Genomic DNA, 26,908 nt, shown 5'->3' with positions numbered 1-26,908 from the left:
AGCTTTTTAAAAAAATACATATAGCCCATTTTTTTTTTACATTCATGTACAGCATGTTTGCTGCAAGGGTTACAAAAAAAGTATTTGAACTAGTCAATGATTCAAGTGCCTTTTGCATTATAAGGCCATGGTAACTGTCTGCTTATATTAGAGATACGGGTGTCACACGACATTTCCCACTTCCCATTCTGGCCCTTTATAAACTGCCATTTTTACTGGTAAAATTGTCGAAAAATTCAAAGCAAAGTAAACTTTAAAAAAAGAAAAAAAAGCGAAATTGAAGAGAAAACCGCGCCCCAAAATTTGGGGGACAGCAAATTTGAAGACGTCCCACCCAACCAAGGGTGTTTTTCAAAGCGAGTCTGGGGGAGCTTTGATAAGACAGATCATGGTGGAGGTGTCTGATACTCGTCAGGACTGAAAGTGAATTGTATGTTTTTTTTAAATATTAAAAATATTTTAAATATAAATTGCAGCCTCATTATTGTCCCCAAAATTCTTTGGTCTTCCAGCGATCCTATAAATGATCGAAGATTACCTTAAAATATTCCATGAGAGATCTGGAGTACTTCATAGCGTGGTCCTTCTTCAGCTTAAACATTCTCAAGTAAAGCAGGGATAAGCATCGATAGCTGTGGTAATTAGGAAAGGATTATGTTAATTCCAGTGTTTTATTTAAAAAAAAAAAAAAAACTATAAACCGTGAGGGGAAAAAATCCTGTTACATTTTTGTAATTTCTCTCAAAGTGAAATTAAAGAGAAAAAAAAAACCCCACAAGTAAATGGGGGGAAAAAAATGAAAAGGCATTACAATGCCATCTTGATAACAATATAAATGGGAAGAATACATGTTTAGTCAGCTGCTAAAAGAGCCCATTAGTTATCCTTTAATAGTTTAATGGAAAACAAGAGTAATGATCTTGTGTAAGCTGCTTAAGTATTTCTGCAGTTTTAAAGTCTTTCTAGTGGATTTCTGCTGCTTTTACATTGTCTCTGTGGACTCACCATAAAACTGCTAGTTTTTTCTCCCCCTCTGTGGCAGCCGAGCTTGTGAAATTCTTCAGCCTCATGGCGTACCTTTAAATATACGGGTAGTGGGTCAACGTCGAGGCAATTCAGGGGCGTGAATATTTCATTTCTCAAAACTAGACCACAATACATTCACACACGTGACAGTCAAGATCTTGATCTAGCAAAAAAATGTATTTTTTTCTTCTTCCATATATTTGGACAAATCAAATGTAAAAAAGCAACCTTTGCTTAAACTGTGTGTAGTGCAGGTGTGCTCAACGTCAGTCCTCAAGACCGCCAAACAGGTAAGGTTTTAGGGATATCCCTGCTTCAGCAAAGGTGGCTCAGTCTTTGATTGAGCCACCTGTGCTGAAGCAGGGACTGATTGAGACACTTGTGCTGAAGCAGGGATATCCTTAAAACCTGACCCTTTGAGGGGTTCTTTAGGGCTGGAGTTGACCATCCCTGGTGGAAAGAATCGTGACCTCGTACAAGATTAGTGCGACAGTGCAGCAGATGAGCTGTTTCCATCCTACTGTTCATCCGGTCTGTAACATGACTCTGTATTCTTGTGATAAATTCAGAGTATTCAGAATTCAGGATCAAGTGATACCTTTTTTTTACGTGAACTAACAATTTATATTATAATACAAGTTTTCAAGAGTTCTCTCTCACCCTCAGGTCAAGAAACTGCTTGACCTGAGGAAGAGAGAGAACTCTCAAAAGATAAACTCTTATAATATCAATTGCTAGAATAAAAAAAGGTATCACCTGATGCTGAAGTACTCATTTACTCGGCACTATCGCTTCCGAACTAACGCGGCTATTTCTATTTCATTTGTGATCAATTCCAATTGGATAAAAATGAATATCGTTCATACATAGTGCTTAGAAAAAGCCTTTTAAAGGCCACACCGCCCCACACTCTCCTAGATACCCACTGCTCTCAAACTATAAATGTAACATCTGAGGGAGAGGCATCCAAAGTTCATTTATTAATAACATTCTCATTGGTCCAATAAAAAGTAACTGAGCCTGCAAAGCGTGAATATGAGAAGTCCGGATGTTCTCCAGTTCTTGCGTAAAAATTATGCCAGGTTTTGTGTTTATTGCAGAACTGCTGAACGGAGCTAAATGCTTCATGTTTCATTGTATTTTTAATAACATCCAGCAGGTAAAAGAGTTGTATTTTTACATTTCCATGTCCGGATATTAGTACGTATCTGCAGATTTTTTTTCCTTTTCTTTAGTTATTAATTGGCATTACCATATGGTTTAGGTCACCATTGAATACATTTGCCTAACTGAGCACACTTCATTCCATGCATTTAGTGTCTTGGAAATCAATGCATCAGCTCAGATCATTGTCCTGAGTCCTAATGCAATTTCACAGGCACTTGTGTTAGAATAAGTAATAGGGTTCAGTGTTGCATAAGAAGGCTTCAAGGTATAGAGACAGCCTCATTTACAAGGGAGTAATGAACTGCAGATGCTCTTTACCACTCAGTTTACAGTTGTCCCGCAATCCCCATTTCATCTAAAGAAACTTAATCACTCAACTCAGTCCAAAAAAAAAAAAAGAAAGACGATATACGATTTCTAGAAAGTTTGGCATACACATGAATGGGAATTTCGCGAAGCCCCCACCAGCTTCAGAGTCATAATGGCTACGTTTCATTCTCTGTGTCACCCCATCGTTGCAAATTTCAAGCTACAGCGTTGTTTAAACTGTCAGTACATTACTGGCAAAGCAAGAACATATAAACTATAAAAGTAAATGTGGGTCAAAGTGGCAATGTAATACAGAACTGTCATTGATTTAACGTTAAGTGTCAAAATGTTCTTGACAATAACATTATCTTTTAGCAAACCACTTTTCGAGTGCCGTCAGTTCTTATTGTTTGCGAGGATGCGTTGTACGCGTGTGTTGCAAGAAATAGCAATGCTTAAAATAAAATTAATTGCCTCCATTATTTTCTGTGAACAAAATAACCGTGGCTCATTGTAACTGTGTTGATTAAACCACATTAGCACATGTACTGCTCTCAACATTATAAGACAATCAACCTAGAGAAAAGCCATTTTTTGCCTGAGAAAAGGGAACAAGCATCTCTTGAATGTAATTTTCAATGAAATACTGCACCCTTACAAGTCTAGCCTCGTTGCCAAATATTAAAATGACTACGCTTTATATCCACCCACTACATCTCAATTTTAATTTTATGAATATTGCAAATTATAACAGTCCCATTATAACCTCTAAAGGGGCTCATTTATAAAAGCACTGTCCGTCACTTACACATTTTCCAGCACATTAATAAAACGGCGAGAAGTAATTATGATGACTTGTGAGATGAAGATGCCGTGAACAAATCAATGTGCCGAATGTTTTATTTTAATTTTTTAAGCGGAGCAGTTTCTAATTATGACTGAAATGAGATAAGGAAAATGATCACAAAATGGACATTAACCTGATGAGTTCCACAGTCTCTGAGTACATGGTGTATGGAGATTTGGCTTCTAATGGATCTCGCTCCATAGCGTTCCCGCATTCAATGAACGAGAGGGCCGCATCAGCATAATTCACTGCTTTGCCGAACTTCTCCATCTGAAACACATCATGACAATACTAACACACACCATCAGGGGGGCTGAGGAAGATCCCCCTGTGTGGATCTAAACGTCGGTTCTGTGTGTCATATATCAAATATATCTTTTATTTGATTACTTACTGAGCGCGGCCTCATTCTTGCCATCTTCATTGCTTGTACCGTATGCTCTATTTTCTTATGGGACCACACACACACACACACACACACACACACACACACACACACACACACACACATACACACACACACACATATATATAAAGTGATAGCAGGCACACCAGGACTTATGCAAAAATACGAAAATTTTATTCCTATGGTCAACGTCTCTAAGGCCCGTTCTATAGTGCCGGGCGCGCGCTACACTGTGCGCGCGCGGAATTTTAGTTGGCTGACGTGAGTCAGCCCTTCTACACAAGGGCCGCGCGCGCACGGCAGGGAGAGGGGAGCCGACAGACAGTGGCGAAGATGGGGAAAGCATCTTTTCGCGCCGCTGCCGGCACTGAATGTATGTATATATGTATGCATGTGTATGTATGTATATGTGTGTGTGTGTGTGTGTGTGTGTGTGTGTGTGTGTGTGTGTGTGTGTGTGTGTGTGTGTGTGTGTGTGTGTGTGTGTGTGTGTGTGTGTGTGTGTGTGTGTGTGTGTGTGTGTGCGTGCGTGCGTATGTGTGTCTGCACAAATGTAATAAATATTTTATTTTTACCAATGTTTTTTTTGTTAATAAATAATAAATTACACATACATACACACATAAACACACACAAACACACAAACACTGTACCTTCACAGCTCTCACACTATATTTACAAAAAGCATGCGGCACGTGCACGCGCCTTCGAACAGGCAGGCGCGCGCGCACGGCCGCACTTACTATATAACAGCCCTAAGAGGGACCAAAACTTTCTATTACACCAATTACTTGGCAGCTAAAGCACCTGGGTACTACACCATTTTTAGTGGAGTGCCACTATAATGCTAAATATATATATATATATATATATATATATATATATATATATATATATATATATATATACTGTATGAGGAAACCAGGACAGGCACGCCTACAGTAAAAAGTGACATTGAGAAATGGGACCGAAACGTTGAGTCAATAAATTTGACTTATTTTTTACTATAGGAGTGCCTGTCCTGTTTTCCTTTTTTGTACCTTTTTGAACGGTATGCACCCTCCCTTTAACTTTATTTCACACATATCCCATTCTGTGTGTGCCCTGTTCCTGATTATATGTATGCATGTATGTACAGTATGCATGTGTATATATGTATATATATATAAATATATATATAGAGAGAGAGAGAGAGAGAGAGAGAGAGAGAGAGAGAGAGAGAGAGAGAGAAGAGAGAAGAGAGAAGAGAGAAGAGAGAAGAGAGAAGAGAGAAGAGAGAAGAGAGAAGAGAGAAGAGAGAAGAGAGAAGAGAGAAGAGAGAAGAGAGAAGAGAGAAGAGAGAAGAGAGAAGAGAGAGATCTGCCAGAATAACAGTAACAAGAACAGTCTAATGAAATATACTGTGTGCCCAATATGTCATATGTTCTAGCACAGGCTGTGTCTCTGCTATTAAAATGTTTATTTATCATAGTTATCCTGTATTTATAATGTACCAACATATTCTGCAGCATAGTTCATGGGGGTAAGAAGACAATGATGATACAATTAGTATAATTAGTTATTAGAATAATTAACATTGACAAGAAAAGATTCCGCAGGTAAGAAACCATTTTTTCCTAGGATAGATATTCAGATACGTTGATTTGCAGAATTCTCAGGAGGTATGCTCACATATTACTAGGGATGCTAAGGCTTCGGGTGGGAAGGACCCCCCCTTCCACTTCTCCCTCCTCCCCCCTGAACGTATGCAGTTTGGATGAATCCAAACCGTGGCTTAAGCCTTCACCCTGCACCCGAGGCCATAACGAGGCAGAACCTTGTTCTGATTCAGACTTGGGAAGAAATACCACAAGATTGGCTCTCATAACGACAGCTGATCGTGTGGTATTGTTCAGGAGTAGCCAACTCCAGTCCTAAAGGGCCACCAACAGGTCAGGTTTTCATGCTATCCCTGCTTCAGCATAGGTGGCACAATCAGTGGCTCAGTCAAAAACTGAGGCACTGATTGAGCCCCCTGTGCTGAAGCAGGGATATCCTGAATACCTGACGTGTTGGTGGCCCTTGAGGACTGGAGTTGGCCATGTCTGCGTGCTCTGTCTCCCCCGTTACATTTCAGCAGCAGCCGGCAGCGGTAGAGAAGGATGGGAATACGCTGTTTACAATCCATATACTGTAAATTAATATATCCTATATATATATATGTATATTACACTGTGGCCAATTATACGAATGCCCAGCGATAAGCACATTCAGTGAGCAGCCCTCAGTTGCCATGTTTGTAAAAAAAAAAAACCTTGTCAAATGAATAAAAAATCAAATAAACTTACCAGCGCGTCAGCTTTGTGCTTCAACTTTTTCGCTTCTTGCATGTAATAATCGGCATTATGAAGCCTAAAAAGACCAAATATGACATCAACGTACTGAAATACTTTACCCACACATGCCCAGGCCTAATAAAGCCCATCTAATCATACTTAAATATTAGTATAACTGCATGTTAGAGAGATTAGCCTACAGCAGGGGTCTCAAACTCAATCCTCAAGGGCCACCAATAAGGCCTGGCTATCACTGCTTCAGCACAGGTGGCTCAATCAGTGGTTCAGCTGATTGAGCCACCTGTGCTGAAGCAGGGATATCCATAAAAGCTGTCCTATTGGTGGCCCTTGAGGACTGAGTTTGAGACACCTGACCCACAGGATACCTTCCGGTGCTGGAAAACACTTTGTGGACTCTTCACTTGGCACAAGAAGGTACCTTATGGAACTGCACTGTTTAGTCAATAACGGCCATTGTTCCGTCAATTTGTCCTTCCCATCTAACCCCCATGGTTACACCATGTTTCAATAAACCCCCTCCTCCACCACATTGTAAATGAAATGCAGCAAAGAACTTGTTTGGCTTCTTGGATTAACATACGCATCATCAAATGTTATTTTCGATCTTCGTGAATCCATGTTTCCGTTGGATAGCGTAGGCGCGGAGGACCATACATCTTCAGGTTCTGGGTGGATCTGCTGAATGTTGTCAAGAACACTGCTTGATGGCCTGATATGAATGTCTTCTTCCTGTAATAATAACTTGGATTGTTGGTTTTCTAAAAATCAGCACTCTGGTTCATCTCTTTCCAAGAGGATATTTTGTTTCAGAAATACAATGAACTAATAAGTGTCTAAGATACAGAGTCCATCGTTTTAAAAAAAAATATGTTTTGTAATAATTCACTTCTTAGAATTATAATTATCACGGAATGCTCTTAATTCTTATAAACACAGACAATAAGTCAGCGCCCGGCATGGGGAAAAACTAATTCTAAAGAGAGAAACAAGTCCCAAATCCACCATATGTTGACCACTGGACTGAAAACATTTGGGTTAGGAATTGAATACTGAAAAGTTTATTGAAGAGCAAAAAAGCACGAATGTAGACCATGTTTATTCCAAGACAAAAAGGAAATATAATGCACTTTTGCCCGTTTTAAAAAGTGAAGAATTACAACTTTCTGTGTACAAATAGCATTTTTACAGTACAATTATTGACAATGACCAAAAATATTAAATAATAGTAAAATGTATACAGTACATTCCTCTTTCAAGGTTGGCATGGGTCCGTTGACAAGTAGCATCCCGATACATGGTTTGGTTGTTGTTTTTATATTCCAGCTTGTTGGGATTGATTTGGTTTCAACACCCCATCATACTCAAGTGAATAACTAGAGGCCTCCTCTCCATGGATTACTTCAATAACTCAAGAAGTACAGTACTCTTTGTGACTGGTATTTACCATATAGAGTTGACAATTGTTTGTGTTTGACATTATCACCATGACCATGTTTCAGAGTGGTCATGTGCTTTTCATGTATCGGTAAGTGAAGGTTTAATAAAACAATACAATAAACAATAGATATCTGCAGCACACCAGAGAAAGAACAAGAATGAATATAGTCACCGGTGCTCCTTGTTCAGAGAATCCCTGTCTACAGTCCAAGATCAACAAGTCAGAAAGGAAGCCGGGCACTACGGATTTCAGCAAAAAAACTATTTATTAAGCCAATGTGACAACGTGACGTTTCGGCAGATGCAACTGCCTTTCTCAAGTTAAACTGGCATAACAACACCCTCTCTTATTTGTAGCCCCCAAAGTCCCCAGGTGTTCCTCATTCCAGATCAATCTCCAGGTGTCCTCCACATCCGTCTATGGGTTCCGCCAACCAGGGGTGTGGAGGTCACGAGGACACTGGGATGACGTTAGACGCCAACCACAAGATGGCGGAACCCATGGACAAATGTGGAGGCCACCTGGAGATTGATATTTAATGAGGACCAACTGGGGACTTTGGGGGCTACAAATAAGAGAGACTTGGGGGGTGTTGTTATACCAGTTTAACTTGAGAAAGGCAGTTGCATCTGCCGAAACGTCACATCGGCTTAATAAATAGTTTTTTGCAGAAATGCGCAGTGCCCTGCTTCCTATCTGACTTGTTAATAAAACAACAACCAGACTTCTTAAATTAAACTCGACAAAGACAAATCCCAGGCGCACGAAATACTCACGCTTCCTTTAGCGTCAGTTGTTATAGTCCCATTCTTTTTGTGCCTTGAGGTGGAGGTGCTGGTATGGAGAGTTGTGACACTGCTCTCCTGGCTGAAGGAGCTATTGTCGCTGGAAAGTCTTCTGCAGATTGGCTCATCCACCAAAGGTGACAGCAAAGGAGGAATAAGTTTCTCTTCTCTTTTCTTTGTTGTCTTTTTGGTTGGGGTTCTGATAGAAAACAAAAACATATTTATAGGAATATATAAAAAAAAAATATATATATTCTTGTTCTAAATCTTCTGATCAAGATTTTTGAAGTTGAGTGATTGTTGTGGAGTTCAGTTGTGGTAGCCTTATTGGTCTTGGAAATAAAATCTATTGTAGCAGGGTGTGATACCTTTTAACGAATATGATAATTATTCACATACAATGAACTTTAAAAACCTTCCAAGTATCTTGTGTTGCTTTAATTTGTAGTTGTGCATGAGTTTTAGGACCTCACAAATTTCTTCTTTATTTCTACATGGGCTGTACATGAGCCATCAGCATCTTACAAGCCTCATCATCAGAAAAACGACTGTAACTTGTGTAGGCGTTAAAGCTCAAGTTGTAACTACACCTTATTCACAACTGATGTTTATTAATAGTCAATTAGTAAATGTTTGCTACTGTATTTTTGGTAAACTGAGTTGTACAGAAGAGGACTTCATAGTCATCATATGTACCACAATAGACTTTAGAAACTTTCCAAAACTCTTGTGCAGTGTATAGTTCACAAGTTTTCAATATCTCACAAGGATCTTCTTCAGTTCTTCAAAGATGTGGATAGAACACCAAAACCCCAATGTACTAATCCCAACCCTATACATCTTTAAATTTAATTCACCATAAGAAGCTGCTGATTAGCTCTTGAAAGCCCATATACAAACTATGTTTGGATGGATGTGGGATCTCAGACGATAGCTGCATCTACCTTCCAAATACATGTAAAATGTATATTGACATTCATTTTTCCACACAAGAAACTACTTTAACCCAACGGAATTAATATGAGCGGCATAAAGCATTTGAATGTCTTCAAAATGGTTTAATAAATGGTTGAAATGAATTAAGAGAGCTGTTTTATTATTTACTTAATTTATATCACATGCAGCATTTTATGGAAAATGTTTTCATGCAGAAACGGGATCTAACTACACCAAGAGATTTATAGAAATGACTTAAACTTTTTCACTCTCTTTTTATTATAGAAAAGCTATCATTAACAGACATTAATTGTTACATATTGTTGAGCTGATTGTTACTTAGCTTTGGGCTGTTACTGCTCTAAAAACAGGTCTTTAATTGCAATAATAACCAATTATGAATGAATTTATTGGGATAATTACACGTTTAATGGCTTAATTTGCCAACATGTTTTTGCTAATTGAAATACAACGTCAAACAGTTAATACACCAGTAGAAGCAGACTTGCTAGCATAGATTTATGCAGATATGATAATGAAAAGGCATGATTTAAGCAAGACATGTATATTTTGGGAGAAGCATTATAACAGCATGTATGATGCGCTGCATTCTGTAAATATTAGCAATACAATCCCTAATTCTCAAACATTTTTATATCTATGTAATACAATAAATCATTATTTATTCCGGAATAGCTGGGCGTTTCCTAGTTACATTAGAATGGAGTAGAATGCACTACTTAATATTAATACATATAATAAAGAGTTTTACCATCTGCCTAATAATTCTTATTTGTATGAAGAAAAAAAACGTTTCCTCTGACTTGTGGCATATTCAATGTGAAATGAATCAAACACAAATTCCAAATACAATATGCTTTATCTCAGGGATGAACATCATTTCAGAGCAAAGTGATGCTCAAGACAGTGCAGACTCTTAGCCTCGTCCCTTGCAGATGTGAGCTGTGGCGTGCGCGGAGCGAACAAGATACGGCCCTCTATGGGGCTGTCCCCAGTCACTGCCGCCGCGCACCTGCACAAAGCGCGAACGCCTTTGCCAAAAGACAAGATTTTTGTCTTTTGGCACAGCGGACAAGCGTTTGCCACGTCACGGCGGCGGTTCAGCCAATGAGGGCGAAGCAGCCGCGTGATGTCATGGCTGCCCACCCCCCCTCGCGATCTGCTCTTCGCCTGAAGCGCAACCACAGGTCGCGGCTGAAACTGGTGCACGTGCCGCCAGGCGCTCCGACGCGCGCGTGCACGCAGTGACTGGGGCCGGAGCCCTTGGTCTTTATTCTGTAAGGTGTGATAAGCGCAGATGATATACTATCGCAGGAAAAACCGGGGTGCCCCCGAGTCCCAAGATACTTAATGGGGAAGTTACTATCATTACATCAAAGCTTTCAAAGGGGATTTAAATGGCTGTCCAATATGAAGCCACAAATGATGATGTTGCAGCAGCCTATTGGCACAAGACTTGGCAGCCATTTTGTTTCCCCTAGAGGGAGATTTAAACCCAGTATCTTCATAGATAAGTATCTCGGGGGCCTGGGGCCTCCCTGGAGCTGAAAATAGTGGCATTTGATTACCATCCTGTAAAACAACGAAGAGGGCAAGGGGGGGGAGGGTGGTAAAGAGTAGGTAGGACTGATCTTTTAATATTGACAGCCCATATACTAGATTCCATTTACGAGCAAACACAGATACTTACTCTTTAGTGCTAGTCAACCTGTGGTTAGGGATGGGAGAGATACAAGGCAGGAGTAAGCACAGGGCAGAGTTATCCTCCAGGCGTGGCTTTTTGTTGTCACCCTGCGAGTCACAGCTTTCCGATTGCTTTAAATGAATAAAAAAAAATAAAAAGTGAATATGCAGAATGACCAAGATAATCTTCCAAAATGTATAAATTAATAAATTGTATATATATATATATATATACATATAGTATATACGTTCTGCATAATACAAAGGGTTAAATATATATCTACCTGATATAACCTAAGGGTCTGTTACCCTCAGTGGAACTAATTGACTGGTATACTGTTAGTAGAGACATGTCAAATGGTGGAATCTTTGTGTGTGTGTGTAGCTCTCTTTCTCTTGTGCTCTCTCTCTCTCTCTCTCTCTCTCTCTCTCTCTCTCTCTATATATATATATATATATATATATATATAATCAACAAGTAACGCATGTGTTACCCAAAATAGAACGGATTGACTGGTATACTAGTAGGTGGTGGGGGGGAGAGACAGGTCTGTTTCTATTTTTCTCTGGCTGCCTCTCTCTCAATCTCTGCCCCTCTGGGTGTATGTGTCGTCCGAGGCCTAGGCACGCAGATTCGAGCTACGGTTCCGTTTATTACAAACCACGGGAGTTCGAGAGGGAGCAGATTTCACTCCCCCAAACTCGTCCAGCTCTACTTTAAAGTGTAGACGAATGAGTTTGCATTTTTGGAAGCTGGCCCTTCCGAACCTTGGCAATCCAAGCAAAATCTAGCCACTAGCCTTGCGCTAAATGTTGCTCGCTCTGCCGAACTTCGGATATCGGATTAGAAAAACCCGGCCCAGCACATCTCTGGTGTTAAGTAATGGCGGCTACATGTGAAACGCAATCCACTAACGCTGAAAAACAGAGGCAGACTCCGAGTAAGTGAGAGTTCACAGGTCTGTTACACTGTAAATTTAGGACTGACATTCAGCAGGATTTTAAAACACCAAGTGAACCCTAAGAAATGGCTCAAGTGTGACGTAGGCCTGGGAGATATGTCAGGTCTTGCCTATGTGATGCTGATCTGAAATGCATGAAACTTGCCTATCCATATTGTGCGCAACATGGTAAATGCAATATCCAAGCATTAAAATGTTCCAGTTGTTTCAATCAAAGCGGAAGAAGATACTTGAGTTAATTAAGCAATCACTACAATTTGAGCGGAGAATCTCAGTTTTGGTTTGACACTTTTACATTCTCAGAGGAGCGGAATGTTACTGTTACACTAATTTTACATATTGTATTCTCCATGACTGGTGTGACATGAGATGAATGCAAAAAAAAATCCCATTACAAATAATATGCAATAATACCAATCAAAATAACTTGATCACTATAAAAGAAAAAGAGGGATTTCATTCAGCTGCAAAGAAAATGTTGAGAATTAGGTGGCATTTTGCCCATTTCTACTACAGTATATATATATATATATATATATATATATATATATATATATATAGCCAATAAAGAATTTCACTTGTGAGCACATTCACATGTCTTAGACAGGTCTGCAACCCTGCCTTTCAACCATTATCACCAAGCATACAGTGCTTCCACTGCAGCAAGGGATTCTGGGAAATGACATGCAAATGAGCACACAATCTGTCACCCTTTGCCTGGAATATATATATTTGAGTTAGCTGTGTGTGCTGGAACTTTTAAGGCCAAGGATCCAGGTCTTCCCTGAGCTGTGTGAGGACATTTGAGAATTCTGATTTTCGCTGACGACGGCTTACCAACCCGATGAGGCGGTGACTATATGTGTTCACAACTGCCTGTTTATATGCTTCCCTTGTGAGTGAGCCTGTTTCCTCAAACCTTTTATCCCTTGTCAATAAATGTCATAGATTTTATGCTATGGGCCGTGCGCTTTCTGTTCTTCTTGTTGCAGATTCTGTCTGGATTGGTTCATCCTCTGGAAAGCAGCCCCCCACCCCAGCTTGGATTCATATCTTATTAAGTGGATTCCTAAAGGGACTGTTTTTTTACAATTATTTTATTTATATATGCTTTTTGTTTTTTTGTTGATTTTCTGTTTGAATATATTTTGGTGTGTAGGCTTGTGATGTTTCTCCTATGAAGCATCTATATTTTTAAGATAGAGAATTATTTATATATATATATATATATATATATATATATATATATATATTGATTTTTTCATTAGAATCACTTGACGGTGCTTGTTTTTGCTTTTATATAGGGAATCATGTTAAAAATGGTTATTGAGGCAAAAAGTGACACTGTGTGCTCATTTGCATGTCATTTCCCAGAATCCCTTGCTGCAGTGGAAGTGCTGTATGCTGGGTGATAATGGGGAAAGGCGGGGTTGCAGACCTGCCTAAGACATGCAGATGAGCATACAGTTGTATTTGCATATTTGCTTTCCTGTGGAGGCTTTTTGTCACTTTTTTTACTCACCATAACTTAACTCAGTATTATGGTATAGCCTATCCCATAGCCTCTTTTGCATGCCCAGTTAAAATCAACCCCACACTGATGAGACCCATCAAGGTCGAAACAGCTGTCTGTGGGTGGTTTTCTGGGTATGCACCTTAACCCTGGCTGTGCTCAAATCTGTGACCATGCAGCAAGCTTAAGCCTATAGGGAACCATGTTAAAAAATGGTTATTGAGGCAAAAAGTGACACTGTGTGCTCATTTGCATGTCATTTCCCAGAATCCCTTGCTGCAGTGGAAGTGCTGTATGCTGGGTGATAATGGGGAAAGGCGGGGTTGCAGACCTGCCTAAGACATGCAGATGAGCATACAGTTGTATTTGCATATATATATATATATATATATATATATATATATATATACTTAAATAAATTTCCTCTATAGGTAATACCAATTGGTTCCATGTTTTCAGTTTGATTTTCATTTTTTAGCACCCATCCTTCATGAAAATCAGCTTTTCTTCATGCCGTTAGCTAGCCCTCTACCTCTTAGGGGGTAATTCAAGGTAGTCTGAAGCAGCTGATTGATTGTAAAAACCACATTTACGTCAATCAGGGTTTTCGTCTGATCGCCGTGTGATTGGCCGCTTCGTCTTACGTTAAATGAACAAGATTCATGACTACAACCATATTCCCGACTCAAGTTGTTAAAACGTAAATGAGAAACGCTGCTTGTAAAACAGAATTCTGCAGGGGATATTACCACTTGCTAATGCTTTATATTTTAAGGCCTTCAATCTAATTCCCCCTTTGTAGAAAAGTATAAGTTGCCCATACTAAGATCTTGTATGTCACTTCTCCAAATATCCTGTAACCTGTATTATGGGTGAAGCCGTATCTGCTTAGGTAGTGATACAGTAGCTCTGCGATATTCTGTGGGACAGCAGCTGTAAGTATCAATGCTGGCATTTTATCGTGTATTTGTGATCTAATTCCACAGAGACGGAGAGTTGAGCAGGTACTGTAGACGTGTGTATTCAGTACCACTTTGATATGGCCTCATTGTTTCTATTTGGTTTATTGGGAGTGCAAACTTCTATTGTGGTTCGATCTCCTTAACCAGTAGCATTGAAGAAGATTTTACGGTGTCAAGAACCTTCTAAAAGGAAAGATACATTGGAATTAAAGTATATTAGTCAGCTGGACCAAATGCAAATAACAGACTTAATCAAGGTATTGCCTCTACGACACATCATGTAATCTCACAACCTTACACTTTATTGTGATGTTACATTCCTCACCTTTCCATGCTGATGGGACTCAGTGCTACTGCCACCAAATCTTCTGTGCCTATCCTCTCACTACTTGACTACTCATTTGGTTTCATGTAATGCTAATTTCTTCTCTGATATGGCTTCTAAGAATATTATGTAGAGGCTCCACGATGTCGCCTCTACATAATGGACGTGATCCCTTGAAAGCTCATCTACACTACCATCTATGTTATATAGGAGAGTTTCTAAAACCCATGAAACTATGCTTAAAAAGTAACTGTACATTTAGACACCTAAATGGGTATCCCGTTTAGGGGACCTGCTTGCAATGTGTTACAGTCTGCTAATGTAGGATAAAGGTTAAATAATGGCCATGTATTCCCTTCAACTAATGGGATTGAATGAGTCTATTTAACAGTTTTGACCTTCTTTCTGTGAATTTAGTTAGCTGTTCTCTTTATGATCCATGTAATTAAGCACATAACTGGTACATAAGCCTCCAGAAACCAACTCTTTGGGGACCCAATAATACTCTCTGATTCTTACAGCTAACTCACTGCACAAAGCCTAGAGGGATCGTGCCACTTAGGACCAAATTAAACTAATGGCATTGATATACTTAATAGGTGACAATTAGCTGTATACAGCTTCAAAACAACAACACGCAATTAGCATTTTTCCAATATTTTTTTAAGTTTGCCCTGGCAATGTTTTTAAACACAGTAACAAGAAGTTTAGGGCGGGTCTTACTGCCTCTATATCTTCCCTTATCCTGTTCACCTTTCTTAATGGCCTCTTAAAGAGGGGGGGGGGGTGCATTATTAGTTATTACGTACCTTGTAACTGAGGCAGAGCAAACACGATTGACAATGACCTTCACACTCAGAGTCCCCAGTGTAAAATAAAGGGACAGTTTGATCATCAAGAAAATGGAAATGCGTATACAGTACTTGTCTTCCAAGACATGACTTTTGAACATTTAAGATAATTAAACATAACGTATCACTGCCATTCGTTCCCTTTGTTTGTAAGTACGACTGTGCATTATATTTGAGGTGTGACCGGATTGGTTTAGAGGCTGGTCTTGCAAATACAAACGTGTTGCTTTAACCCTGAGAACTGGCACTCCGGACACCCCGTGATGTAGTAGCTATGTCATACAATGGAAGCTCGTTTCTCTAGGGGCAGGGGGTGCTCAACTCCAGTCCTCAAGTCCCTCCAAGAGGTCGGGTTTTAAGGATATCCCAGCTACAGCACAGGTGGCTAGATCTGTCCCTGCTGCAGCACCGGTGGCTCAATCAGTCCCTGCTTCAGCACAGGTGGCAATCAGAGACTCAGTCTGATTGAGCCACCTGTGCTGAAGCTGACCTGTTTGGGGGGGGACTTGAGGACTGGAGTTGAGCACCCCTGCTCTAAGGTCACGTCCAGAGTGGAACGCGCTAGCTTCCGCGCTTCCTCCTCCTCCCGGTGTCGCGCTCCAAATACAAACTTGTTTGTATTGTGAAGCGCCGGTCTCCCTGTAGCGCATGTGCACACGCTAGCGCGCACGCACTATGCGCATATACCTTGGCGTCCTCGTGTTTGTTTTGGTGCGAGCTACGTAGCTCGCGCCGTAGCCTGCACTATGGACAAAGCCCAAGGGAGAGTGCATCCTGTGTAGATGCAATCCACAGTGCACCAGAACAGGAGAACTCCTCCCTTTCTGTTCCGTCATGAGCGATGAAGTGATCACGTGACTGCTTCGGAGAAGCGATCACATGATCGCGAGTGTTTCAGGGGCCGCGGCACACTGCCACTCAAAGGGTTAATACAAACCTTTGCCTCAAACATTATCTCATGCAAATCCCTGTTTCTCACTGTGAAACCTTACACCTTTCCCACTTGTGATATTCTCGGATAGTGATTTCATTGTTCATGGCGACAATGGAGTAATGTCAATGTCTTTAACATTTCATAAAGATATAATACATTGGATTCAGTGTGTACTTATTAAAGATTAGGCAAAGCTACCAAAATTCGGTACACAAATAAAAAAATCATATTTTTATATATTTTTTTCTCTCCCAAAACTCACCTTGTGCTTTCTTCTGGATTTGATGGAATTTTTCTCAACTGATACAGGTGGCGTTTGATGTTTGTGTTTAAAACTTGTGTCTCTTCCTTCATTCTTCAAGGGAACACTCTCAAAAGTGTCTTGTCCCGGTATCCTGGATAGTAGGCTGAGATCAATTTTCACCCACAATGATTTCAGATCTTCATATTCTCGCAGTGGAGAAAGAAGCTCATTTTGAGCAACTGGAAGAGGTGAGAACAAGTGTTCTTCCAAGTCATTGTTCGTCTGCTCTATTGATATGCTGCTGCTATTGCTAGTTAAACTACTTACACTTAGGAGGTTGCTACTGCTGTCCTTTGATTTGACTGGATTAGTAGGTCCAGTGCAAGCCGCTGGCGATATTTTAACCTGCAAGACCTCTTCTTGATCTGTATTGGAATCCGACGCAGAATCCGTTTCAACAAATTCTCTGGATTTAGGGACAATTTTGCTTGTCCCTCTGGCTTTCTTTTTCTCCAAAGCACTTCCGCAGCTAGTCCTTTGTTCTTTTCTGGGTGCAGTTTTAGCAACAGTAGTTCTTGTCCGTGCTTTTGGTGGCTCCTGGCTTTCTCTTACGTCTTTTTCTTTGGGGGTGCTGCTGGTGGTATTTGGTTTGTTCCAATTGTAGTCTTCTGCACTGGAAGTTCTCTCAACCTTTTTTGGTTGCTTTTTAGCAGTAGCTCTTTGTGGGACTGGTTCATTGTGAGCTGGTGACTTTTGCTTTAAGGTTTTTGCCTCTGGGGTTTTTTGGGTGACTCGTGGCTTGGCTTTTTCCCTTATTACCGGGCTTATTAACTCCCTGTCTTTGGAATCAGCCTGTGGAACAATGCTAACATTAAGTTCTCTTTTATTCTCCCCTTCGGCCTGCTGGTTATTCTGAGTCTCAGAATTGTTATCCGAATGCCCATCATTTTGGTTGGTAATTATTGTTTTATTATGTGGATTTACTTTATTGAGCCACTTATCCAGCTGCCATTTATTTGTTGAAGGTGGTTCGGGCTGTAAAGGAAAGACCAATAATATTTTAGGGAAAGTAAGCATTTAAGTAGAATAAACACCAAATACCTCTTTCAGTTTCCAGTGCTACTTTTCACATAATCACTTGGCTATTTATAGAAAATGGCTAATTAGTGCTCCTGCAAGAGGTTTTTTTGCTAATTTACAATATTGCTCCAGGGAAATTTAACAAAACAAAAAGGTAAAATAATCCCAACAAATGATACATTTTTCATAATGTTGCCCTTATGTTATCTCGTCTGCACATTATGCAAATAGAACATTCACTGCTTGTATACAATGCTACACATGTAAATATATTTCATGCAAATATATCTGTAAGGTAAGTTTCGTAAAGCAGAGGTTCTCAACTCCAGTCCTCAAGCCCCCCCAACAAGTCAGGTTTTAAGGATATCCCAGCTCCAGCACAGGTGGCTCAATCAGTCTTCCACTGAGCCACGGATTGAGCCACCTGTGCTAAAGCTGGTATATCCTTCAAACTTGACCTGTTGGGGGGTCTTGAGGACTGGAGTTGAGATCCCCTGAGGTAAGGTATGTTAGATGGTGCTTTTTTTAAAGTGGAAGAGGAAGGTGACTCAATACATGTATATTTATCGGGCTATTGGATAACTGCTATGAATTTCTGGAACTAGTTTGGTCAAGTTACATAACACAGGCTCTTCAATCAGATCCGCCAATAAAGCCACAGGAGTGAAACAAGGATTGAAAAAATGTAACAGTGGATCACTCCCCTTCCTCTCTGACTCAATTTCAGGAGAATAGTACATTATGTAATTATTTTCTTTATGATCTCCAGCACAGAAATGTGCATACAATTAGATGGCTGTGTTGTGGATACATATGGAAGCTTGCAAGTGGGTATTATTTATTAACTTAATTTGATGTACAGTAAAAGAACGAGTTTCATCTTGCATCAATATGTCATGGAATTTCTACTCAATGTTGCTCTGCTTGTATCAGTGGTATTTTGGGGGACGGTTAGGGGAAGACTTGCTCTGCCCAATATTAGGGTACGCACCGTGACAAAAATTAACTCAAGGGATCGAAAATGTGGTATGTAAGAAATAAATCTGTTTTCAATTCACAAGTCCTTTGAGTATATGAAATCTATATCTTAAGGGCTGGACACTTTCCCTCGTGTCTTGGTTTTGGGTTTAAAAAAATGGCATGTTTTGATTATCATTCTGGTTTTGCCAAAACTTGATTTCTTTGGGGTTTACGTTTTTCCCAAATAATGGGAAAAATTACATAAGCAGGAAAATGCTAAAATAGCACAATAAAGTCTAAAAAAAAAGCCTTCAAATAATTGATATTGGTGTTGGAATGTAAGGCTCTGGTATTATATATATGGTATATTATATTATATATATGTAGAGCACTGTTTATACTGTGGGCTCTCCATTCATTCTTATTCACACTGATACACATACACACTCTTTCTTCACTTGCTTTCAGTAACCCTTTGACACCTCTAGCCATAAAACACATCCACATCGGGGGAAGGACCAGCACAGATAACATTCCAAGAGACACTGTTTTTAAGTTATCCTTGCTTCATTCATTGTAACATCGCCGGAAGAAGAGATCAGTGTATCTCGAAAGCTCGCACAAATAAAAGCATTTCGTTAGCCACAGAACGGTATCATCTATTTATTTTTTGATTATTGAAGCTCGGCTAACACGGTACTGATACCTATATTATATATATATATATATATATATATATATATATATATATATATATATATATATATATATATATCATGCTGTTTTCTTAAAGAAGCAAAAGTCTGTGCGTGCAATAACGTACTCTTGATTTTAATTATACTATATCATGTGTAGGTGTTTATTGTGCTTATCTTTTATATATATATATATATATATATATATATATAATGTCAGGATCTATGCACATTTTCATAAGTTTATAGCGCATAGTATCCCATTTATCTGTGTGTATTATTTTCCCTGGTTGACACATATCCACCAGATAATTATATGCAAACACAGCAGCTGTTCTATATCTCATTATCATAGGATTACCGTCACGTTATTATAGCATAATGTTGCATTATCTTCCAATAATGTGACGTTATACAACTCTAGGTGTTTAAGTCGCGGGAGACAAAGACAGGAGAGGGAAACAAGGCCGGGAAACACTGCTATGTTAGTTTAATCATACAGAACGGTGGTGCTACACCCATCCAGATCCGGGAAAAGCCCTATTTCAGTGTCTGCAGAGTAATGCAATGTTGGGGTAACGCCTCATTTGCATATCATTCACATGTCATTATTACATACGGCCATTATAATTAACGCTATGCTCTTAACGGGAAAAACATGATTTAACGTTACGTTATTGGCCTTTGAAGACATGCAGTTCGCCTTAACGTGATGGTATCAGTGGTTTCCAAACTTTCTGTGGTTAAGGAACCCTTAGTGAAATTATGAGGAACCCCAACCATCTCTAAAAGCAACTCTGAGATCAGATGCATTGTAAATTCTTCTGTATTTGACACAGTTTTTAAATGACCAGAAAATTACAGGGAACCCTTTAAGGATGCCCAGGAAAACCAAGGGATCCTAGGAACTCTGGTTGAAAAACACTGCGTTAGGTTAACATTAGGTTAACATGTTTTGTGACTTAGAGGGGCAGTCCCTCCTAGGACCAACGTGAACTAATTCCAGTGCCGTGTTTACGGGGTCTCATCTCAGTAATTGTTCTTTCTTTACCCAAATCTGCCACCAATAAATATTTATAATTTTTTTTAGATTGAGACTTGGGAGGGGTGTGATTCCCTATGGCTGCTTCCTTTTGTGTGATGTCACTGTGTGATGTCACTGTGTAATCAGCGAGTGCTTGTACAGCCAGAGTCCCCCCTCCCCACCTCCCCTTATCTTTATCGGCTCTCTGATAAGGATAAAGTGGGATAAGGGGAAAGAAAACACGGTTGACAAACACTTCCCCATTCAGAGGGTCCTAATAAATTCAAATGGCCGACAATGTGAGATTGATCCTTTAACGAAGCTGTGAAGATCTGGGCCTAAAACTTTTCAAAGTTATAAGACATAATCAGTAGCTAAAGGATCCCGGCTGTCACTGCCAGCAACATGGCCATAATATCATTCATCTCGCCTTACCATCGGGAGTGCGCCGGTATCCAACACTATATTGGTGACTAATATGTATATCCCTTGCGTAGAACTGTGTGGGTGCATGAAGGGAAAAGTTGATACATATATATGCTGCTTACCTCCGGCGTTGCATTGCGTGTGACTTCATTACACTCACTGTCACTTGAGCTGCTTTCACTGTCAGAATCGGATTCAGAGCTGCTCTCAGACTCGCTGGAACTCCCCGAGCCGCCACTGGAATTCACTAGGTTGGCACTGTGCACAGTTTGCAAAGGAAGACCACTGGGGAAAAGAAAAGGTACGCTGAAAAAGTGCAGGAATATTTGCCAGGTGTAGCACATCATCAAGCCCAGAAATAAATACAGCTCAACCCCGTTATAACGCGATCCGTTACAACACGGATCCGCTTATAACGCGATGTAATCATGGCTCCCAATTTTCATATTTAGGAATACTTTACAACACGGTTATTGGTGTCTTAAATACTATTTGTACAATGCATACAATTGTACATTATTTCTAGCGCGATTCGCTTATAACGCAATGTGATTCTGTGTACCCCAAGCACAGTGTTATAAGGGGGTTAAGCTGTAGCAGTAAACAAAGATGCCCCATCCACATCCAATATGACATTGGGGGGCTTCTTTGTTTACTGCTGTATATTTACACCTCATGCTGCACATACTTCTTGGCCCCTTACAGAAACACAGAACACCTTCCTACTGTCTCTGTATGTTCTTCCTACTTACCAATTAGACTGTAAGCTCTTCGGGGCAGAGACTCCTTCTCCTAATGTTACTTTTATGTCTAAAGCGCTTCTTCCCATTGTGTGTTATTTGTATTATTTGTTATTTATATGATTATGTCACGGGTATCACTGCTGTGACGCGCTATGTACATTAATGGCACTATATAAATAAAGATATACATACATCCATACATACATATTTGAGATCACTTTCCCAGAAGCGCTCTAATTGGCACAAATTGATATATACATATATAATATTGTGTGTCTGGGTTTTGAGCTCGCTAAGATTGGATATATCTAATACCTATCCTGTGGTATACAGGCTTTTACTCTTTTACACGTCGAAAACCTTTTTTTATGTATCACGTTATTCTCAAATCCATTCTTTGCCTGTCTCATTTTAACATTTGACTGCCTTCCCTTTCACCTTGCTTCGCTGTTATAAGGGCTACCAGTTTATTCATTTTAGTTATAAAATATTTTACCACGAAAAAATACACTGAGAGTTAATGCTCGTTTTCAAGTACGTCTACCATTTGGTGTTCTAATCAATATCACTTGTTAAGTGCTCGTTTGTAGACATGGTGACTAAGGATCGCTGTAAAGGGAGTGCGAATAGAAGCATAGATAAGTGCCCAACTCTCCACCGTACAGTGTGCAGCAAATAAAAACATCACTCGTGAGCAAATTCACATGTCTCAGACATGTCTGCCACCCTGCATATCCCCATTATCGCTTTGCATACACTGCTTCCACTGCAGCCAGGGATGCTGGGAAATTACATGCAAATGAGCACTCTGTGTCATCTTTTGCTTCTTATCCATTTTAACATGGGACCCCTATAAGCTTATTCCTGCCATATTGCACACCCTGGGTTACAGAAGTGTATAGCCAGCAAACCTGATCACAGACAGCTGTTTCGACCTTTGGTTTTCAACAGTGTGAGGTTGGTTATACTGGCTTGGCAATGTGAAGCTGGGATAGATTTCAACCACACATTAAAATTGTTACCCGAAAAAGCTTCATGGATCCTTAGACCTGGCAGATGTGTTTTTAAGCAAATGCTGTACAAGAGGCAAGGTTTTCTACATCTCATTATAATCTGTACATCATGGAGCTCACGGAGGAGGGGCTCAGTTAAATTCCTGGTGTCGGCTCCTTGTGACCTTGGGAAAGTGACTTTATCTCCCTGTGCCTCAGGCACCAAAAACATAGATTGTAAGCTCATATGGGTAGGACTGTGTCTATAACAATCCCATAGGCTGTGTACCACACTCTATACCATAATTACGACGCGCTTTGAGTCCTATTGAGGACTATATGAAATAAAGTTATTATTATTAACTCCTCCATAACTCCCCCTATTATGACTCCTTAAATCACACGGAAAACTTTGAGAAAAGACCTTGATATACTGATGCAAGATGAAAATGATGCAATCTGCATAAAATGTTGGTCCAAATCTACCACTGATAGACTACCCTCTAAATTTGATTGAATTAATATTATATATTCAACGTTGTTTTAGAATTAATCGATTTGATAATTATCTGTGTGTTGGAAAAGCATGCATCAAACATAATAATATACTTTATAACAACGCTTGGTGTAAGTTTAGTCTATTTGCAAAGAATACTTAAGAATCCAGTTGGAGTAATATTTGGGCATATTTGCTTTATTGGCTCATTACAAAAATATGTGGTAACCCAGACTAAAATATCACTATCTCAACTGTATGTATGGGCCTTTCAGGGGAAAAAAAGCTGTTTTTGTGGATTGTGGTCACATTCTAGACTGGGGAAAACACCATTTATAAATGTAGAAGATATTTTTGATTAATCCTCGTATTACATTTTATTTGAGTGATCTGCCAATAAAAATGTACATGTCTATTATTTATCTAAAGAGAAAGCAATTGTTTCAATACAGTAGGAACAACACGAAAGCTTGAATACCTTTATGCTTAAAAATAACTGCACAGGACAGAAGATGTTGAACACTTCATTTGTTTAGGTCAGTGGTTTCCAAACTGTTTTTCTGGTCAAGGAACCCTATAAAATTCTGAGGAGCCCCAACGCCCTCTAACAGCGAGTTTGAGATCAGAGGCATTGTAAATTCTTCTGTATTTGGTGCAACTTTAAAATGACCTTAACATTTCAGGTAACCCTTTAGGGATGCCCGGGGTACCCAAGGGTTCCTATGAGCCATGATTGAAAAACACTGGTGTAGTTGATATACATTGATAGTATAAAGTATTAAGAAATAACCATACAATATGGTTACAATATATCATGTCCTTTATGGAGCATTTTTAAACATTTAAGTAATTCTTAATCGTTTTATGATAATGATAAAAAAAGAAAGCCAGAAACGTGACTTTTGATGTTTAATTCTCAGAAATGCTGTACTTTGAATTATACACGGTAACTCTGGCTATGAGTAGAGCTTCAATGTTTCAATGCTTCAGTGTTTGAATGAGCAGAGCAGCTGCTACGTGCGGCCAAAGGTTTACTTAAATTATAATCACTACGCCATTCTATAAATTGTCTGTAATACTGTCAGCGCTGTCACTAGCCGCCCTAAACGCATACTGAGAAAGACAACCATTTCTGATAAATACACTGGAACAAAATCTATCAAACATGTACAGGTATATGATTTATTGCAACGAGGGACTTATTTATCAGGATCTTTCCTTGTAAAACATCACAGAGTGGAATAAAATGTTAACTGTGTGCGCATTCCCATCAGTTTCATGGTGAATTTGGAAGAAATAAACATTTGAATGCATTGAGTTCAGGCTTTAGTCAGTTGTAAAGAACTAGAAGCATTCTTTTTAACCTTTAAACCAATGCCCATCTGAAGTGAAAGAAATCGGTCTGAGCCTCAGTACATCTACTTGTGTGACTGATTTACAAACCTTTGACTCTATGGGTCAAAAACAGATAGTACAGTAACACCCTGTGGGTATTCTTTGCTCTAGCATTATTCTACTATATACAGATGCAGCAACGAGTATCCAAACACTTGCCTTTGAAAGTCTGGGGCAATCTCCCAGTAATGCTGCAACATTTCTGTGACATTTGTGCAAACAGACTAATGTCCCATCGGATTAAGACAGCGGGGGTCCCTGGCAGTCTCATTGGGACCCCCGCTGTGTTAATCCGATGGGCCATTAGTCTGTCTGCAGAAATGTCGCAGAAATGATGCATGTATTGCCCCAGATTTTTCCACGCAAGTGTTCGGATACTCGTGGCTGCATCAGTACTATAACATAACATTCACTTCAGAAGTATCTGAGCATTGAACTTTAGCATTTGGTTAGTCAATGAACAACAAATAAAAAATAACAACTATAAATGATCTTGAAAGTAAGAATTCATTATGGAAGAATGAAGCTACTTAATTGCTGAAATCAACGATAATTAATCTACTTTCAGAAAATGCCCTTAAAGTATTTTAGCATATTAGCTTTGGTCAATGAATAAAGGAACTCCACCTAATAGTATTACATTGAAGTTTCCCTTGCACACGGATGTCACTGGGGTACAGGGAATTATAGATTGACAAAGGCAGCTGGATTGAATGTTCCACTGTAAAAAGAAAATACAGCTATTTTGTTTTTAAGAACAAAGATTGTTTTTTTTGTTTAAGGAAGAAAATTGCATTTCTAAGATATAAATATCGGTGATCTAAGTTGTTTTCTTTGATGATAATAATAATAATAATAATGATAATAATAATAATAAGTGGGACACCTCTTTTATTTGCCTATTATGAGCCTAGGATTTCCTCTGCTTCTTAATGACAGTGAGTGGATACGCGCTTATAAATGTACATTTGCTAATACAAACTGCTATCTGAAGTAATTGGTACTAACTGCTTATCAGAGTTACAACAATCACATTGATTTTTGTGTGTTTAATTCTACCCTAAAGATGTTAGGGGATTAACACGCCAGACTGTTAATCCTTCCTGAACTAGCTACCTTGAATTTCAACATTTCCCTCTGTAAATACCAATGTCTTTTCCAATTGTACAGAAGATTTTCTTTCGGTTCCCAGCTTGGCCTGTCTCTCAAAATACCAGCAACCATATGCCTTTTACATAGCAGGAGCCAATGTTACTGTATCTACAGGAAGCTGTGATGGGAATTGTATACGAATATTGCCATCTACATTCAGTATGAAAGGGAACGATTATATTTACTGAGCACAGACACGGAGGAGAAAAAGCGATCCCTAGGTTTGGCACTTAGACGCCAGGTGGGTATGTGAGTATAATCAACACTTAACTTTTAATACATAATACAAGGAACATAAACCAGGGCAGCCTGGAAACAGAGTGCCCTAAAGGGTAATGACGAGATAAAATATAATATATAAAATGGCGTACTGCCAAGGTGGTGACTGACAATGGGTTCTAGGCCGAGTCCATAGAAGGACAGGCCGTGCTGAGGCGTGCGGACACTCCGCGCTGAGCCCCTGCATCCTCAATGAGGATGCCTTGAGAGGGGGCTCACGCGAGCGTCCGCAGGCGTGCTGACGAGATGGAGGTTTCAGCCGAGCGCCAAGCTGTTTTTCAGCGCGCTTTCGGCTGAAAACCTCCAATCACAGCACAGCAGTGTCGACGTCACTGCCCCGCCTCCAACCACCTCCCCCCGGCTCCGATCGCGTCCGCTGGCTCGCTTGTATGGGCATGAAATCGCCCAGATTTCAGCAGGCGAGCCTCAGCGTCAGCGCGGTTCGGATCGCCTCACCCCTCTATGGCCCGGGCCTAATGCAGAGGAGCAGGGAGAGTAGCTGTCTGCTTGTAGAACACCTGTATGGCTAATTACATGCAAATGCTGGTAACATGAAGTCGCAATGTTGTGGGTTGGATACTAGTGTATCTCTCAAACTCTCAAGATCGTTTGTCAGTGTGATGTAACACACAGATATATTGAACCTTATTTTGTAGTTATTAAGGTAGTTGATTCAGTATATTGTATGTCTGTCCAGGCTACGGTCACTGGGATTTAATTTAAAGATTTGCACAATAATTATGCCTTATTTTTGCGCAGCATCAGTTTCTGGCGAGTATTTAGACGCAGCAACCTTGCAATAAACAAAGCATTGGCAGTATTGTGATGAGAAATAGCACTAGCTATCCTTTGACTAAAACAGCGGTAGGCAACCATGCGGCTCTTTCAGCACCTGCTTGTGGCTCTCCTCCGTCCGCGAGT

The 26,908-nt window shown here is 39.8% G+C and overlaps 1 protein-coding gene across 2 annotated transcripts in view; it reads right to left on the bottom strand.

Annotated features, from left to right (window-relative positions):
* Positions 1 to 26,908, bottom strand: part of AFF2 (ALF transcription elongation factor 2) — a 376,659-nt gene that overhangs the window by 16,724 nt on the left and 333,027 nt on the right. For both annotated transcript variants that reach the window (XM_075573283.1, XM_075573284.1), the window contains 9 exons: positions 21,053 to 21,215; positions 16,764 to 17,780; positions 10,962 to 11,086; positions 8,306 to 8,513; positions 6,672 to 6,820; positions 6,083 to 6,146; positions 3,483 to 3,619; positions 1,006 to 1,077; positions 539 to 632 (listed from right to left, as the gene is read on the bottom strand). In XM_075573283.1, coding sequence (XP_075429398.1) covers positions 539 to 632; positions 1,006 to 1,077; positions 3,483 to 3,619; positions 6,083 to 6,146; positions 6,672 to 6,820; positions 8,306 to 8,513; positions 10,962 to 11,086; positions 16,764 to 17,780; positions 21,053 to 21,215 — 2,029 coding nt within the window. The remainder of the gene's footprint in view (positions 1 to 538; positions 633 to 1,005; positions 1,078 to 3,482; positions 3,620 to 6,082; positions 6,147 to 6,671; positions 6,821 to 8,305; positions 8,514 to 10,961; positions 11,087 to 16,763; positions 17,781 to 21,052; positions 21,216 to 26,908) is intronic.

This window comes from Ascaphus truei, chromosome 16 (genome assembly GCF_040206685.1).
Source record: "Ascaphus truei isolate aAscTru1 chromosome 16, aAscTru1.hap1, whole genome shotgun sequence".
NCBI classification, from domain to species: domain Eukaryota; kingdom Metazoa; phylum Chordata; class Amphibia; order Anura; family Ascaphidae; genus Ascaphus; species Ascaphus truei.
The sequence above is the reverse complement of the archived record's forward strand: the minus strand, read 5'-3'. Positions and strand labels throughout refer to the sequence as shown.